Raw genomic sequence first — 15,292 nt, 5'->3', positions numbered from 1 at the left:
ATAGGTTCACAGTTTTTCAAGTTTGTCTTAAAACAACAGTGAGGTGCACAAATGAACATTGAAATAGGTTTATCTTGCTGTAATCGTTCCTCCTGTTCATACTGGCCATTACAAGATCCCTTCCTAATGCACTAACAATGTAAGTGATGGGGACGAAATCCAGAAGCCTCCTTCTTTGCAAAAATGTATTTAAAAGTTTATCTGAAGGTAATATGAAGCTTCAGCCGTCCAAATTAGTCAAATCAAGTGAATCAAGGATGATTTGAACCAAGAGGCAACCTCCAGGGCTGAAAAATGAAGCCAACAAGGAAGTGCCAAAAAATGCAGTTTCTCAAATGGCCACTTGAGGCTGGCTCTTAAAGTGAATCAATCCTCATAGACCCACATGTTAAAATGTTCAACTTTACAGAAGAAATGAACATGTTTACAGCCTGGTATAAAAAACGGTTTTGGTCTCTATAGCTAATTTTCTCGTTCATGACAACTGTACTGTACATTTAAATTTTATTAAGGCTCAAAGTTATACATAATTAAGGGTGTGGCTGCTTTGAGTGACAGGTGGGTGCTGTCACAGGCAAGTCACTACCACGGCGCCAACATTGGTTAGGTAACATAACCATGGCCTAACCCCAGATTCACAGAGTATAGGTGTAGCTGTACCCGTTGCTTCTTCAGTGTGTTTTCAGTTCATGAAAGTTAATTGTAACATTTTGGTTGCCTAAAAAAGTCTTGTTCAGCATTTGGTTGTACTGAAAGACCCTCTGAGGAGTTTGATGTTCTTTTTTTCCGTTAAGTACATTTTGTTTAAATGGTTTAAGCCATTTTTTGGTAGTGAAAATTAGCATTAAAGCAGTTAATCATAGACTGTAACTGCACAACTGCTAACCAAGCTAGCAGCCAGCGATAGGGTCAGCTCCACCCTCTCGTCCTAATATGGTCACCGCTGGCTCCAAAAATCCAAGATGGCGACAGTCAAAATGCAAACCTAAGGCTTCAAAATTGGAGTCCACAAACCAATAGTGACGTTACGGTGGCTATATCCATTATTTTTAACAGTCTATGCTTTCATTGTTACAGTATTTTAGTGCCAAAGTTGCTCTTTTTGTTACTATACTTCCACTGCAGCTCAACATGGAAACACTGTCAGAGGAAACACAGATATCCACTTGATATGACTAACTCAGACTGTTGAAGCCTCATATAAGCTTCAGATAAACTTTTAAATGCATTTTTGCACAAAATGACTGTGGATCAAAATGACTTTGGATTTTGGCCCCCATCACTTACACTAAAAGCACATTTGAAGGGGATCTTTTAATAGCCAGTATGAACAGGAGGAATGATTATAGCGAAGAAAACCTCTTTCCGTGTTCCTATGAGCACCTTACTGTTGTTTTACGAATTGTGAACCTATCCTTTAAACCTAAAGTTGAGCTGAAAAAGACAGAAATGTCTTATACTCAAGGTATGAGCTGGCAACAATTAAGCTCTAACAATGTTCTGTTTTTTGTTAAATGCCTAGTAAAAAGACCATCATGACCCTCAAGGAAAAAAGTAAGGAAACAAAGAAGTAGATGAGAGTATCTTTCATGTTCATAATATATTTTTTTTATTTCATTTGTTTCCATTGGAAAGTTGCTTTCCAGATGCCAGCTTCCCTGAGAAAGTGTAAAATGCAAATCTTCTGGACAGCCCCATCAATGAGCTGAAACGGGCCATCCGAAAAGATAGTCACATCTGTAAAACACAACCCTGCACAGCCACCTGTCTCTTGTTAATCACAGGCTGGCCACAAGCTTTCTCCAGTCACTGAACCCGATCAGAGCCTTGACCAGAAGCCTTTTGCTTTGCGATGAGGAGATAGTGCCTCCTTCTGCTTGGCAAACTTACTGCAGGGCAATGTGCAGAGCTGAGAGCTGTCCATGGTAGTAGCTGTGTGAGGAGTGATATGATATCTATCTATTTCTTTACTCTCTAAAATCTAGGGATCCCAGTAGAGGGAGCGCGCTTTGGTGAACAGGCTTATTGGCATCATTTCAGCTGAAACACGTAGGCGAGTAGATAAAAATAAAATAAGATAAAATAAAATAAAAGGGTTATAATGGCAGTGAAACAAACTAATAAACACAAACTATTAACTTTAATCTACCAATCCAATTATAACCCTCCTTTAATAAATATTATAAATCATATTATCTTTGTATGAGGTCTGTAGACAGAGAGCATTGCTACCATTTTTACCAATAATACAGTTACTCTGGAGGTCTGTGACAATCAGAACTTCTCACCCCATACAGGATCATTCATGATGACACATACTTCCAAATCCTGCTAGCAAAAGCAATAACAATATTCAAAAGCCATTAGCTTGTGTGGCTAAGTGGCCGTTGAAGAATTTCCAAGGGATGGTTGGCACTGCGGCAAGCCCGACCCCTTGCTATTCCCTCCTGTTAGCCCACAGTCTGCTGGACTCCTCTTTATGCGGTCATCTCGAAGCAGCCTCTGCGGTGTGTCTGCATGTCTCTCACCCTGCGGATGGACTGGATCTGGGGGTGGTGGGCGCCCCAGTCGTTCCAGTGTTTGTAAGGGCCCATCTCAAACACATACTGGAAACCACGGTAGCCAGGGTACTGGTAGCCCACCCAGCTGTGAGGAGGAGAGAAACACATGTGAACCACCAATCTCATTCTGTTCTTACCAGTTTTTCTCACTTTATTGTGGACTTAAAACCTCCCATATAAACACTTCTACTCTTGTTATTAGTGCGTTACTCTTACTTTGTTTTTTTGGATTGGACACTACTGCTGCCAATCTACAATTCAGTATATAAAAACAACTCCAGAGAAAGGACTAAAAATGACTTACGTTCCACCGGTGACCTGAAGACTGGCAACACGATCCTGGAAGCCATAAGACCACAGGCTAGGAATATCCTCATCGCACACTTCCATTTTACGACCCTCGAAGTTTGGACACTCAAACAGGCAGATCTTGTGGTCTTGGGGGTCCTATAAGATACATACAACATTTTCAAGTTAGTTAATGTTAAACAGTTTTGATACAGATGGATGTAGTCGGTGCAGCTTCTGTTCCCAGATTTTTGTCAGTTACAGTTTTTAATACAGATTGTGAGATTAAGTTAAGATCATGTGGTCAAAATTTTGCTTTAAAAAACAAGAATAACACTGGGGGGAAACATTGAATACTGGTAGTGTTTTGGATTTGTTTACACTAGACATGTCAGTGAATAAAAGCTTTAATCCAAAAATGCTGGCAGTGGAATAAAAAGCATTTCCCTCTGTGGCACTAAAAGATGGATGAGAGGTTTGTTAGATGTGAGGTGCAAATAGAACTGATCAATAGAAATAAAAATCAGCACTTGTAGCCATAATAAACAAGAAAGGCAACACAAAAAACCCTGCAGGCTGATCCTAACTCACCATCTTGACGGGCCTGACTGACATCATACGGTCACACCTGTAGCTGTTGGACCAGGTGTCCCAGCGGGGGTACTCTCCCTTCTCCAGAATGAACATCTCACCAGTCATGTTCTGCTGCTCATAACCCACCCAGCTGCAAAGAAAGATAGATAGTTTTTAATTATTTTGCTAATCACGCTGGGAAAAGTTAGACAATATTGTAACACATATTTTAATGGCAGGTTTTGTTGACTTACGGTCCAGACTCGACCCTGACAGAGCCGATTTTCTCGAAACCCTTCTCAGCCAGGTTACGGTTCTCTCCGAACAGGTCCAACCTACGGCCCTGGAAGTTCTCGTGTTCATAGAGATAAATCTGAAAAGAAAAGCAGACGAATGTATTAATTTTTGAAGTGCACGATTACTTTAGTTTTTGCAGTCTTAAGTAGTAGTCCATTAAAAAACAGTGAAAGCACCTTCTGATTGCGCAGCCCAATGGCTGAGTGGCTGCCAATGCTGCCTTGAGCACCTGAGTGAGACATGATCAGATCTGGAGAGAGACAGGAAGAAGCACAAAGACAGTCAGCCATTTTCAGACATCACTGTGCACTTATGAAGAATGTAATTCCTGTTTCTTGTTTCTTAGCAGGTGTGTTAGTTAGCATGTGTTACTTTAGCAGGATTCCTCTCCAATCTAAGGATACTTCAACTGCCCAGGAAGGGACAAAAATTCAGTCCAACACTCATAACCTTGTTACTATCACATCAGCAACCTTGAGATTAAAATATGATTTAAAAGTGAGTGCAAGTGAAGACAGAAATATCACTTTTTTTGCCTGAGGGTTAAAAGGAAACGTCTAGCTTCTGAGTGACATATGGAGATATATTTTCAGATGTAGTTTTATTTTTGTAGTGTAAACTCAAAAGAAACCTACTTTGTGCCCTCAAGGATAGTTTGAATGTAGATCCTGATGAAAGGCTTTAAGCTTAAAACATTCCAGTACACATTTCCTTCATCTTTTCTTCTATATTGTGCTTACCATGAACCTCATAAACTGTCTTTTCTTGTAGGGTATAACTAATCACCAATGTCTTAGAAGACCCCAACAGCCTTTTTTTTCATGGCATATTTTTTGTCTCATTTTGTCCTCAAAGTACTATATTCTCAGTGAAGTTCCTACTATGTCCCCTAAATGTGTGTCCTAACCCAAGTCTGTCCAAACCTACCACATTCCATTGTTGAGAAATTAAAGGATTAGACACCCATTTTTCTCATTTGTTTTACCTCAGAATGAACCACTGAACATCACACCACACCCTGCTGCATTTTACTCAGTCTAAAGTTAAGGTTTCAGAGAGGAGTCAATCTTGCTGTGAGCAGACAGGAAAACCGCAATCTTCCCCTTATCATTCCAAACATTTTTGCAGTAAGTAAGAAGACCTTTGAGTGAAAACTTACAGTTACAATTGCAGGTTGAAACAGACCGACCTTTGGAGGAAGTGATGGACACCGGTGTTGTGAGTGTGGATATATATATACATTCACAACCAGCTCGAGTCTATAGAGCCACAATTCTGACTTCTCATTGGCTGTGAGCTGTTTGGAGCATACCGCGGGGTCAGAGGTCACGCTGCTTATCTGCGGACAAGTCATGCTGACTCGGCTGCCTGTTTTGTTGTGCAGCGCCATTGTGGGGGACAGTCACTGCCATCAGCAGAAAGTTTGCCTGCCTTTCTACACACACACACACACACACACGCACACAAACACACACACAGAGTTATTTTTGCAATCACAATTCTCAAATTCTATACTTCACTTTCTTTCTTGATTAATTTTCTATTTTTTCTCTCTTTCCCCTCCACCAATTTCTTTCTGATTTATTTTGTCTTTCATCTTCAAATTCTCTCTCTTTTTTTTCTCTCCCTCAGTGCAGCCAGTCTAAGCCTTTGAGCCCTGTGTGTGTAATGTGCTGACTGCATGAGCGGCATCCATCTCCCTATTGTTTAGACAGGCAGAGTGTTGGACACTGTTTTGCGTATTATGGACACGCTGTGCTATCTGCACACTTACACATCTCATACAGCCAAACACACACAATCATGTCATATGCACACATGCTTTTGTTCATGCAAGGTGGGATGAAGAACACTAAACAAATATTTTCTTTTTGTGACATGTAAAGATAGATTTTTAAAAAAGTTTCCATTTACCAAAAGGACACAAATATATTGAATGCCTTTTCGGTTTCTATGAGCAAAACAATATTAGTAGAATAATTGATTTTACATGGAGGCTATATGATGTGAAGATGGATCTTTCACACCTGTTGCTCTATGATCTTTTAAATGCCTGTAAACTCATTGCAAGCAGACAAGTCTTATTAGAGTATTGTGATTTCCACTGATGTGATTTTAATGATTTTGTAGTAATGCAGCTGCTTGACAGTGGTGAAAGGTCTGTGGGCCAGTGGTGGAATGTAACTAAGTAGATTTACTCAAGTACTGTACTTAAGTAAATCTGTGGTATTTGTACTTTACTTGACTATTTCCATTTTATGCTACTTTGCACTACTCTGCTACATTTCTGAGGGAACATTTGTACTCAGCTACATTTATTTTCTATTTATAATTACTAGTCTATCAGATTATCGATATCGATATTCTAACTTTTGTTTAAATTGTCTGCTCTTTTCTTTTTATAAACATGTTATATACAATTATACACTTATAATATGATGCAGTACCATTACTTAAATGTTAATGTTAAAATGCTCTTACATATATTTGTCAGTGAGAAAAACAAATAACATAATATTACTATAATAATGTAACACTCTAAAAGAAGCATGTCTTCATGATGAGCACTTTTACTTTTGACACTTAAGTGCATAATACTTCTGTAGTGTTACTTAAGTAACATTTTGAATCTGGCACTTTTTCTTGTTATTGAGTATTTTTAGACTGTGGTATTTCTAGTTCTACTTCATTAAAGGAATACTGAATACTTCTTCCATCACTGCTTTGGGCAAATATTATGTATGTATGTCACAGTATGAACTTATAAAATGAATTATTAGAGCATAGAAAAAGAACCCACAGGAAATGCCATACAAAGAAGACGACACATCTGACATCTGAGCTATTTTAGACATTTATGGAGTAGACAAGAGAAGAAGAACAGAGAGACAACTAGATCAATTTCATCGTTATTTGTATAATTTTCCTACTGAGAAAAGGTGGGACATTTTCTAAAATGCAGTGTCTTACTGCTCAGTTTTATCTTACAGCAAAACAACATTTTTAAAGGCCTTCCACAGGACTGATTCTTTGGTTACCCGTGTGACTTCCACAATGTCCCCTTTTTCAGCTTGTACACAGCAGGATGTGAAACCCTGAGGCATTTGTGTTGAAAGCAAAAATTTTCCTGGGATTTAGATATGCTTCTGAGCTTTTTGTATCTTGGTATTATGGTTTGCGCTTCACCTTTACAAGTCATACAACATTTTACAGTCACAACAACATCAGTCTTTATATTGACATAAGCTAGCTTAAAGCAAATACAAAGGAGCCTGATGTAAAATGTCAACATCATACCTCTACTCATCTTTCTGTGTGTGACTGAATCATCAGTTTGCTCAGACACCTATAAAAATAGAGCTATACGGATGTTCTCATCCGTATTTGACAAATTAAAGGAAAAACCAACATAAAGTGTCTCTGTAAGGTGTTGGGCCACCACGTGCTGCCAGAACAGCTTCAGTGCACCTTGGCATTGATTCTACAAGTCTCTGAACTCTTCTGGAGGGATGAACACCATTCTTCCAAAAGATTTTCCCTCATTTGGTGTTCAATTAGGTTGAGATCTGGTGACTGTGAAGGCCATAGCATATGATTCACATCAATTTCATATTCATGAAACCATTCAGTGACCCCACGTGCCCTGTGAATTGGGGTATTGTCATCCTAGAACAGACCACTCCCATCAGGATAGAAATGTTTCATCAAAGGATAAAGGTGATCACTCAGAACAACTTTGTATTGATTTTTAATGACCCTTCCCTCTAAGGGGACCCAAATCATGCAAGCAAAATGCCCCCTAAAGCATAACAGAGCCACCAGATCCCCTCACTGTAGGGGTCAAGCATTCAGACCTGTACTGTTCTCTCGGTGTACGTCACACATGCACTCGCTCACTTATTGAAAATATGGTGAAGGATGACTCATCTGATATATCACTTTTGTCCACATCTCTGTAGACCAGTGCCTATGACTTTTGCACCACTCTCAAATATGCATTCATCTTTCTAATGAGGGGTTTATGCACTGCAACCCTATTATAATATCTCTCTCTATGTAATTGTCAACTGACTGTTCTTGCTGACAGTCCGATCAAGTCCTGCATTGACGTCTCAGTCACCTGAGGAAGAGTTGCTCTTCTGTTTTTCCTTACATATCACACTAATGCACAAGCATCACATACATTAAATGTATGTCGACCACAATTTTTGACCCTATTTACTGATGTGTTTCCCATAGATCTAAATGCAGATGTAACTTTAGTGACTGTTCCTATTGAAACACCAGCCAGTTGAGCAGTTTTTGTGACTGAACCCTCCTTCAGAGTCACTTAGGTCTTTTCCTCTTGCCGTCTTGATACAAAACCAGAATCAACTGGTCCTGCTCAGCATTTTATACACATCATAGAGCATGATTGGATGTTAATTACTTAATTGTACTATGCAGTGCACCTGCGTGGAAGCATCTGCATTCATTACGTTTCTCGACTCATTTATTCAGGTTTTTCCTGTAATTCGTCACCCACCTGTATGTAAGGAGATGAAATTTGCCTCAGAATGAACCTCAAACAAGTTTAATGTTTCAGACATTTATTCTTCATCAACTCAGATGTAGAATAAATGTCTGAGAGTGTATGTAGCTTAGTAATATGTGTACAGACAACTACATGTATTTATGTGTGAATGTTTTGTTAAAAACGAACAATGGTTGTTTAAAATTTTAAAGCTTGGATAGCAAGATGAAGTGCTTTGATGTAAATGTGAGAAATGAAAAACATTAAATGAATGATATTAGGTTACATTAAGTAGAGAGGCATAGAGCGAACCTCTGACTGTCAGTTGTCCCTGTCTAAATGGTTGTGTATAGGTTCGTGTTTCTTTGTGTGCGCTGAATGTATACGTGTGTGCATGGCCCGTCTGTCTCTGCCCATGACTGCGTATGTGCATGACTGAGCATGTGTGTACATAGGAGTGAGTGAAAAGGTGAAAGGACCAGAGATGTGAGGGTCAGTAGAGGTGGACATGAGATTGGAGACAGAGCACAGCACAGTGTGGAAAGAACTCAGTAAGTAAATAATTAAAATGCAAACCAACCTTGTTTATTAGACTCCTTTTGAAAAAGCAGAATATCTTCTAGGATCTAGTTTTTAGGAACCAGTATGAAATTGAAGAGTCTAAATGTTCTGTTTGCACCCCCACTCTTTTGTTTTTTGCACTACAGTCGTTTTCCCATTTGCACACATAACTGACAAAAGTATCCACATCTGTGATGATCTGCTTCCTGGACCCGGCTGTGCCAGGACTGTGGTCCGGCCCGCTGGTCATGGATCATTTGGAACTTGTGCTTATCGGCACTGGGCATGGTGCCCTTTATCCAGTTCCACTGTGGAGAAATAAAGCCCAGCAGCTCAGTGCTGAACAATGGCTCTAACAGCAATGTGCTGACTCCTGCCCCGACCGACAGGCCCAGCTGCTTTTCAGCACCAGCATGTATAAATAGGTCCGTTTACTCCGGGGTCAGAACATCGTTTTTGTGGAGCCCCCTGTGAGCACTGCACTGCTATTCTTTGGGGCCGATCAGGTAAGCCCTCCATCTCAATCCATTCAACCTATAGCCTTGTGCAGACCATTGTCACTTTACATTTTTGTTTCTTTTGTCTTCGCTGTTTCTGCTGAGCCACATAAACGTATAGAGTGAGGTCAGACATGCAGATGCATAGACATACTGAGTGTGCAACAACTTTGTGTGTATGTTAACAGCTGCTGGTTAAGTGTGAGCAAGTGGGCAGTTTCAGGGAAGGTTCAAAGAATCCACACACATGACATATACTAGGTCACAATTTATTTCAATGTCATACATTTGTACACTATTACTGTAATATCAGGTAATTATTTCAAATGCGGCTGCCAGTCATCACACACTTTACTGTGATTCTGATGTGGTAAACGGTGAAGTTAGTTAAGTCACACACAAACACAAACAAAAACAAGCAAACACAAAATATATGAAAGTGGCAATCTGCAACATAATCTTATAGGTTTGACTATCACATCTGTCAAACATGACAATAGAAATGACAGCAGTTTGTTTAAGTTTCTTACTAACTAAGAAACTAACATGTCAACATCAACAGAGGTACACATGTGTGGCATGGAGACGTTATGGTCGATGTTTCCCTTAATTTGCCTTTGACTATCAATATAAATATGGTTCTCCCTGCTCTCTGCACTGAAGGTTAATCCGCACTGAAAAACACAGTAGCATGGCTCTGAATAATCCTACCCCACTGGGACCATGGAAGGTGAGTTTGATGTCCTGCCACGCGTGATCAACAAAAGCAGATTACATTTCTTTTTAATTTCATGCCTGGCCCGATGATGTCAATAATGTGTGTGTCTGTACACACATCAGTGTGTGCGTGTGGCATGTGCATACTACATGTATGCATTTGTGTCCTCTCCAGATCACAGTTTATGACCAGGAGAACTTCCAGGGGAAGCGTCTGGAGTTTACCTCAGCCTGCCAGAACATCATGGAGTGCGGCATGGACAACATCCGCTCCCTGAAGGTGGAGTGTGGAGCGTAAGTCAAGCAAAGAGGAAAAACACGAGAGAAACTGCTGTACCTGCAGCACAAATATACCTATATTATATGTTCATATTCTTAAAATTCAGCAGAAATTGACATATTTAACAAGATATTGGTCCACTTTTGCCCAAATAGAATCCAATGAAGGATATTTTAATGGTTAAATTCAAAAAGTTGCACCTTAAAACGACTATTAAGTCTTTACAGATACTGTAGGTCTTTCTCGTTTCCAAAACCATACTACAGAAATCATCCCTCTGAAATCTGATGATCAGTCTGTTTTACCAGTGTCCTAATGATCCAGTGATGGATGTTACATGTTTATGTCTGTCTGCTTGTGTGGACAGCTGGACAGGATATGAGCACTCCAGCTTCTGTGGACAGCAGTTTGTGTTGGAGAGAGGAGAGTATCCTCACTGGGAGTCATGGAGTGGCAGCAATGCCTACCACATTGAGAGGATGATGTCCTTCCGCCCCATCTGCTCTGCTGTGAGTCTGTCCTCCAAACCAACAGATTCTGTTTCTCTCTATCCGAAAAACCACAAAGTTTGACTCATCAGATTGACTCATTTTGGATTGCACCCCAGTTTCTTGTGTGACAAGCCTACAGACTGACTTATTCCAGCTGCTGTAGCTAAAAATATAATGTTGTGCAATCTGGACTCATGTACAAAAAACTAGATCATTATGGTTAAAATTCAGCTTTTTTCTGAATGGGAGGCTCTCTCTGAACCCTCTGTTGAAATGTTTTTCTTTCAATAATATTGCACACTGAAAGGAAAAGCCAGTAGAGAGTGTTTAACTTGTAGAAAATAGCTTGAGAAGTGTTTATAGCATCCACTGAACAAACATTTGATCCTCCTCTGGTATATAACAGTATCTATGAGTGTCCAACATAGACAGAAAGTGAAACAGTTACATGTCTGTTACTGAATACCTCTGGAAATGGACAATACAGAGTACTTTGCTACAAAAAAGTCTGGTTTCAGCGTACAGATCACTTTGCAGTTTACAGTATATGAGCATCATCATTGCTATCACAGTATAACTGGCGTTTAATGATTTAGACTGAACTTTTGCATCGCACTTTTTTTGCATCGCATGCACACAGAACCACAAGGAGTCCAAGATGGTGCTGTTTGAGAAGGAGAACTTCATGGGACGCCAGTGGGAGATAAACGATGACTACCCCTCTCTGCAGGCCATGGGCTGGGGCAACAATGAGATTGGATCTATGCAAGTTCAGAGTGGCGCGTAAGTCTCAACCTCTGTTTGAACTCGCATGAATCACTCTTTGCAGGCCACTGACATGATAATGCTGGCATAAACCAACAGGATAAAATATGTGGCCTATTTTACCCAAATGGTGCAATATCATTTAAAAATCAAAAGGAAATAAATAAAACACAGCATAAGTAAAAGAAAAGAAGAAAGCTAAGGGTTGACAGTGTCATATTCACTTGACTAAAACAAAAGAAATACAAAAAAGTCACCCTTTGCTTTTATTAAAAGCTTATTTGCTACATTAAAGAAATCATAGAGAGCTATTTTCTGGTTTAAATCAACACAAACAAAGCTAGCTAGTGGGCGACATTTCACTTAACATGTAACCACATATTTATCATTAATAACTGCTTTCCTCTCCTCCTCTACCCCTCCCTCACTCCTCCTCCAGCTGGGTGTGCTACCAGTTCCCTGGTTACCGTGGTTACCAGTACATCATGGAGTGCGATCGTCATGGCGGCGAGTACAAACATTATAGAGAGTGGGGCTCCCATGCTCAGTCCTTCCAGGTGCAGTCGCTGCGTCGAATCCAGCAATGAAGACCTGCAGCCTCCTCTCCCCAACCTCTCACTCTTTACCTCCTCCAGCTCCTCCTCCTCCTCCTCCTCCTTCTCCTCCTCCTATTCCTCCCATCACCCAGTCATTCCAGCACTCCCAGGTGCTTCACCATCAAAATGTTTACAGCACTTTTGTTTTGTTCTGTTGCCAAATGAAAATAAAAAAAAGAGTGATTGAAAGAATTAAGGAAAGAAAAAAGAAAAAAGAAAAAAGAAAAAAGAAAAAAAAAACAACCTCTGAAGAAAGGCCGCTGACTGACAACCCACTGAGAAGAGAAGAGGAAGGAGTTAAAGGGCCTGATGATGTCACTCAGACTCATTGCCCCTCATTTCCTGTTGGGTAAACATGGTGCCAGCAGGTGCAAGAATAAATGGGCAACTTAAAATAAAAAACAATACAAGAGTCTGCTGATAACCTTCATTGTGCTTGGTTGTGATTTATTTGTATTCACCGGTTATATGTTGCAATACATTTCACTAAGACTTCTACATTAAACTACAACCATTTACAGTTAAGAAATGCTTTTATAACATGTAGACATTACTCCTCCTTAATACCTTAAACATGTTCCACATTAAGCTGGCTTCAAAGCAGAGCATTGTAAACTAGAATTGTTCTTGCACTGAAGTGTCACATAAAATATGCATTTAGAGATAATGTAAGACCCTCCATGGAGGTTATTGCCCAAAGAGTTAGGACATCCTAGAAGAATGGACCTAACAGATCTTGGGCCGTATGAAGCTACCCTTTGATGAACACCACACAAGCATCACCAGCTTTTAGTCAATGCTAATGGTTCATTATTGGAAATCATGGGCAACAACCAGGATTGTGAGAAGACCAATAACATTATATCAGAGAGAATATACGCTTAAATTCAAACAAATTAGATGTATTTTGGTTGCTTCACCCGGATATACAATATAAAGGTTACTGATAACAGCATTGATAAGAGAACCACACAGTGAAATTCATTTTCACTTAGATCCCTGATGTTTTCTCTGTTTAACTTCAGTAAACAAAGAGCAGCCAGTCAGCATAACTTTGATCCTCATAAAACAAAGAATTTTGTTTGCTTATGGATTTTTTTTTTTTTTGCATGCTGGATGTCAAACCGGTTCATCTCTGGAGTTCACTTACGGAATTAGAGGCATATTACTACCAAGTAAATATAATGGGTGCCAAGTCTCTAAAGCATGGTTAAACACTTTTTCTAATGCAAGTGCGGATGATATTAGTGTCTACTCTTGAGGAAAAGGGGTTCAATATGATTCAAACACTTATGGATGCTGCTGAGCGTCTGCTTTTCTGACTTTTTTCATAGTCTGCAACAGAAAAACACATGAAAAGGTGTGCCCTGCAGCTTTAGGGAAGGGCTAATATAAACAGTAGAGATTCAGGGAAGATTTTCAGTATTTTTTAGTCACAGAGAGATAAAACATACATACAGCAACTCTCACACCCACAGCAGAAAATAAAAAAAATATAAAACATATTTTCCAAGTAATAAATAGCCCCATAACATGTTAATTAACACAAACAATTGTACATGTTCAAGTAAGACAGTTCAAACAAGGCATGTATAGTCTATTGGGAATAAAGAGCTAAAGACAGAGTTAGCAGGTAAAGAAAGATAATAGATAAAAAGAGGAAATTATGAAAGAGAGGGGGAGATTTGTCGAGTTTATTGGTCATTTATGTTGAATTCTTGACATAAAGCCATTAGTTTCCTCATATACTACAAAGAAAGGAAAAATGCTTCTCAGGTCTCTTGATGACACAGAAGAGGGTTGACTGGGACCCCCACCTTACTGAAATTACACGTATGTTTAGAGTTTAACAAATAGTTGTTATGCTTAAAGTTTCACTACTAAGATGTTACATCCTAACATGCAAGAAATTATTCAAATCAAGCTGAAATAAATACATTCAGTGAAGCAGCTTTAACAACCAAATTTGAAAAAAAATTGCTCATAGTATCAGTGGTGAGCCAGATGTGTTTAATGCAAAGTGGGGTAAAGTTTAAAGTTACTTACTTAATATGCTGGCAAACAGATTACCGAGACATTACAAAATATTATGTCAGACATAGTATAACTATTAATATGATTAATTAGGTAATCAATTGATTTATCTCATTTAGGAAGAAAAATGCACGAGTTAAACTCAATGGTCTGGGCTTAGGGTCGGGTAGGGAATAGTTGTTGTGCTTTGATGATTTTGTTTGTTTTTCTGTTTGTTTGATTGTGTGTTTATTTGTATATCAGTCTCTTGTGTGTGGCTGCAATCAGGCAAACGCCTACACAGCCACAAATCACACACTGAGAGACTGAGGACGTGTTTCTCCCTACAGGCTATCAGAGCCATCAACAAATTCTTGAAGGACCATATACCGAAAGACATTCACTAAGGTCTCTCATGTAAAACCAGAAACTGCACTGACATGCACATTTATATTTTGCACTACTGCAATTTAAATACTGTTATCACCTTACACTGTTCACTTTATAACCATGTTTACTCCTCTACCATTTTGCTCTTATCAATAGTTCTATGTATAGTTCTTTGTATATTTTGCACGACTGCTATTCAAATACCGTTGTCAGCTTATCTTCTGTTCACTTTACAACCATGTTTACACTTTTACTATTTATCAATCGTTTTATTTTAATTGTTGGCTCTTCCATTAATAGATATAGACATAGATTTTGTAAATATTAGCTCAGCTTTTAGAATTTCTTGTACTTGTATTGTGCACCGTCTGGGGGTTTGGCGCAACATTTCACTATTCATACTTGTATGCATATGTGACAAATAAAAATCTTGCTCTCTCTCTGTACATTATGGACTTATTACCCATCTTATTTTCTATCTATGATATAAGACTCAGATTGGCTGGATTTTGTTTATTTGGGAAGTAGCAGATATGGTAAAAACAAAAACGGTAAGAAAAAAACACATAAAACACACACACACACACACACACACACACACACACACACACACACACAATCTTTTTTTTATATTATTAAAAAAACATGTAAATAACATGCACAACAGGGTCCACATACAAAAAAGTACACTTTTTAAAGCGGAAACGAGCTCTCTCGTTTTTTTCCTAGGATGGTAGAGTCTACTACTCT

At 39.1% G+C, this 15,292-nt stretch overlaps 2 protein-coding genes across 2 annotated transcripts; one reads left to right on the top strand and one right to left on the bottom strand.

The window, feature by feature from the left end:
* Window positions 1-1,585: 1,585 nt before the first annotated feature.
* On the bottom strand, window positions 1,586-4,944 carry crybb1l3 (crystallin, beta B1, like 3). Its single transcript, XM_067595778.1, has 6 exons — window positions 4,879-4,944; window positions 3,896-3,969; window positions 3,677-3,795; window positions 3,441-3,573; window positions 2,866-3,008; window positions 1,586-2,646 (listed from the first exon to the last, which is right to left on the bottom strand). The coding sequence occupies exons 2-6, from the start codon at window positions 3,959-3,961 to the stop codon at window positions 2,478-2,480; spliced, it is 630 nt and encodes a 209-aa protein (XP_067451879.1). The 5' UTR covers window positions 3,962-3,969; window positions 4,879-4,944; the 3' UTR covers window positions 1,586-2,477.
* A 3,973-nt stretch (window positions 4,945-8,917) lies between these two features.
* cryba1a (crystallin, beta A1a) lies at window positions 8,918-12,569 on the top strand. The gene is made up of 6 exons (XM_067595777.1): window positions 8,918-9,299; window positions 9,954-10,020; window positions 10,183-10,301; window positions 10,655-10,796; window positions 11,419-11,561; window positions 11,983-12,569. Exons 2-6 carry the CDS (start codon window positions 9,982-9,984, stop codon window positions 12,128-12,130), a joined length of 591 nt encoding a protein of 196 aa, XP_067451878.1. The 5' UTR covers window positions 8,918-9,299; window positions 9,954-9,981; the 3' UTR covers window positions 12,131-12,569.
* Window positions 12,570-15,292: the final 2,723 nt, after the last annotated feature.

The sequence above is a fragment of the Thunnus thynnus genome, chromosome 7 (genome assembly GCF_963924715.1).
Source record: "Thunnus thynnus chromosome 7, fThuThy2.1, whole genome shotgun sequence".
Lineage (NCBI taxonomy): Eukaryota > Metazoa > Chordata > Actinopteri > Scombriformes > Scombridae > Thunnus > Thunnus thynnus.
The sequence above is the reverse complement of the archived record's forward strand: the minus strand, read 5'-3'. Positions and strand labels throughout refer to the sequence as shown.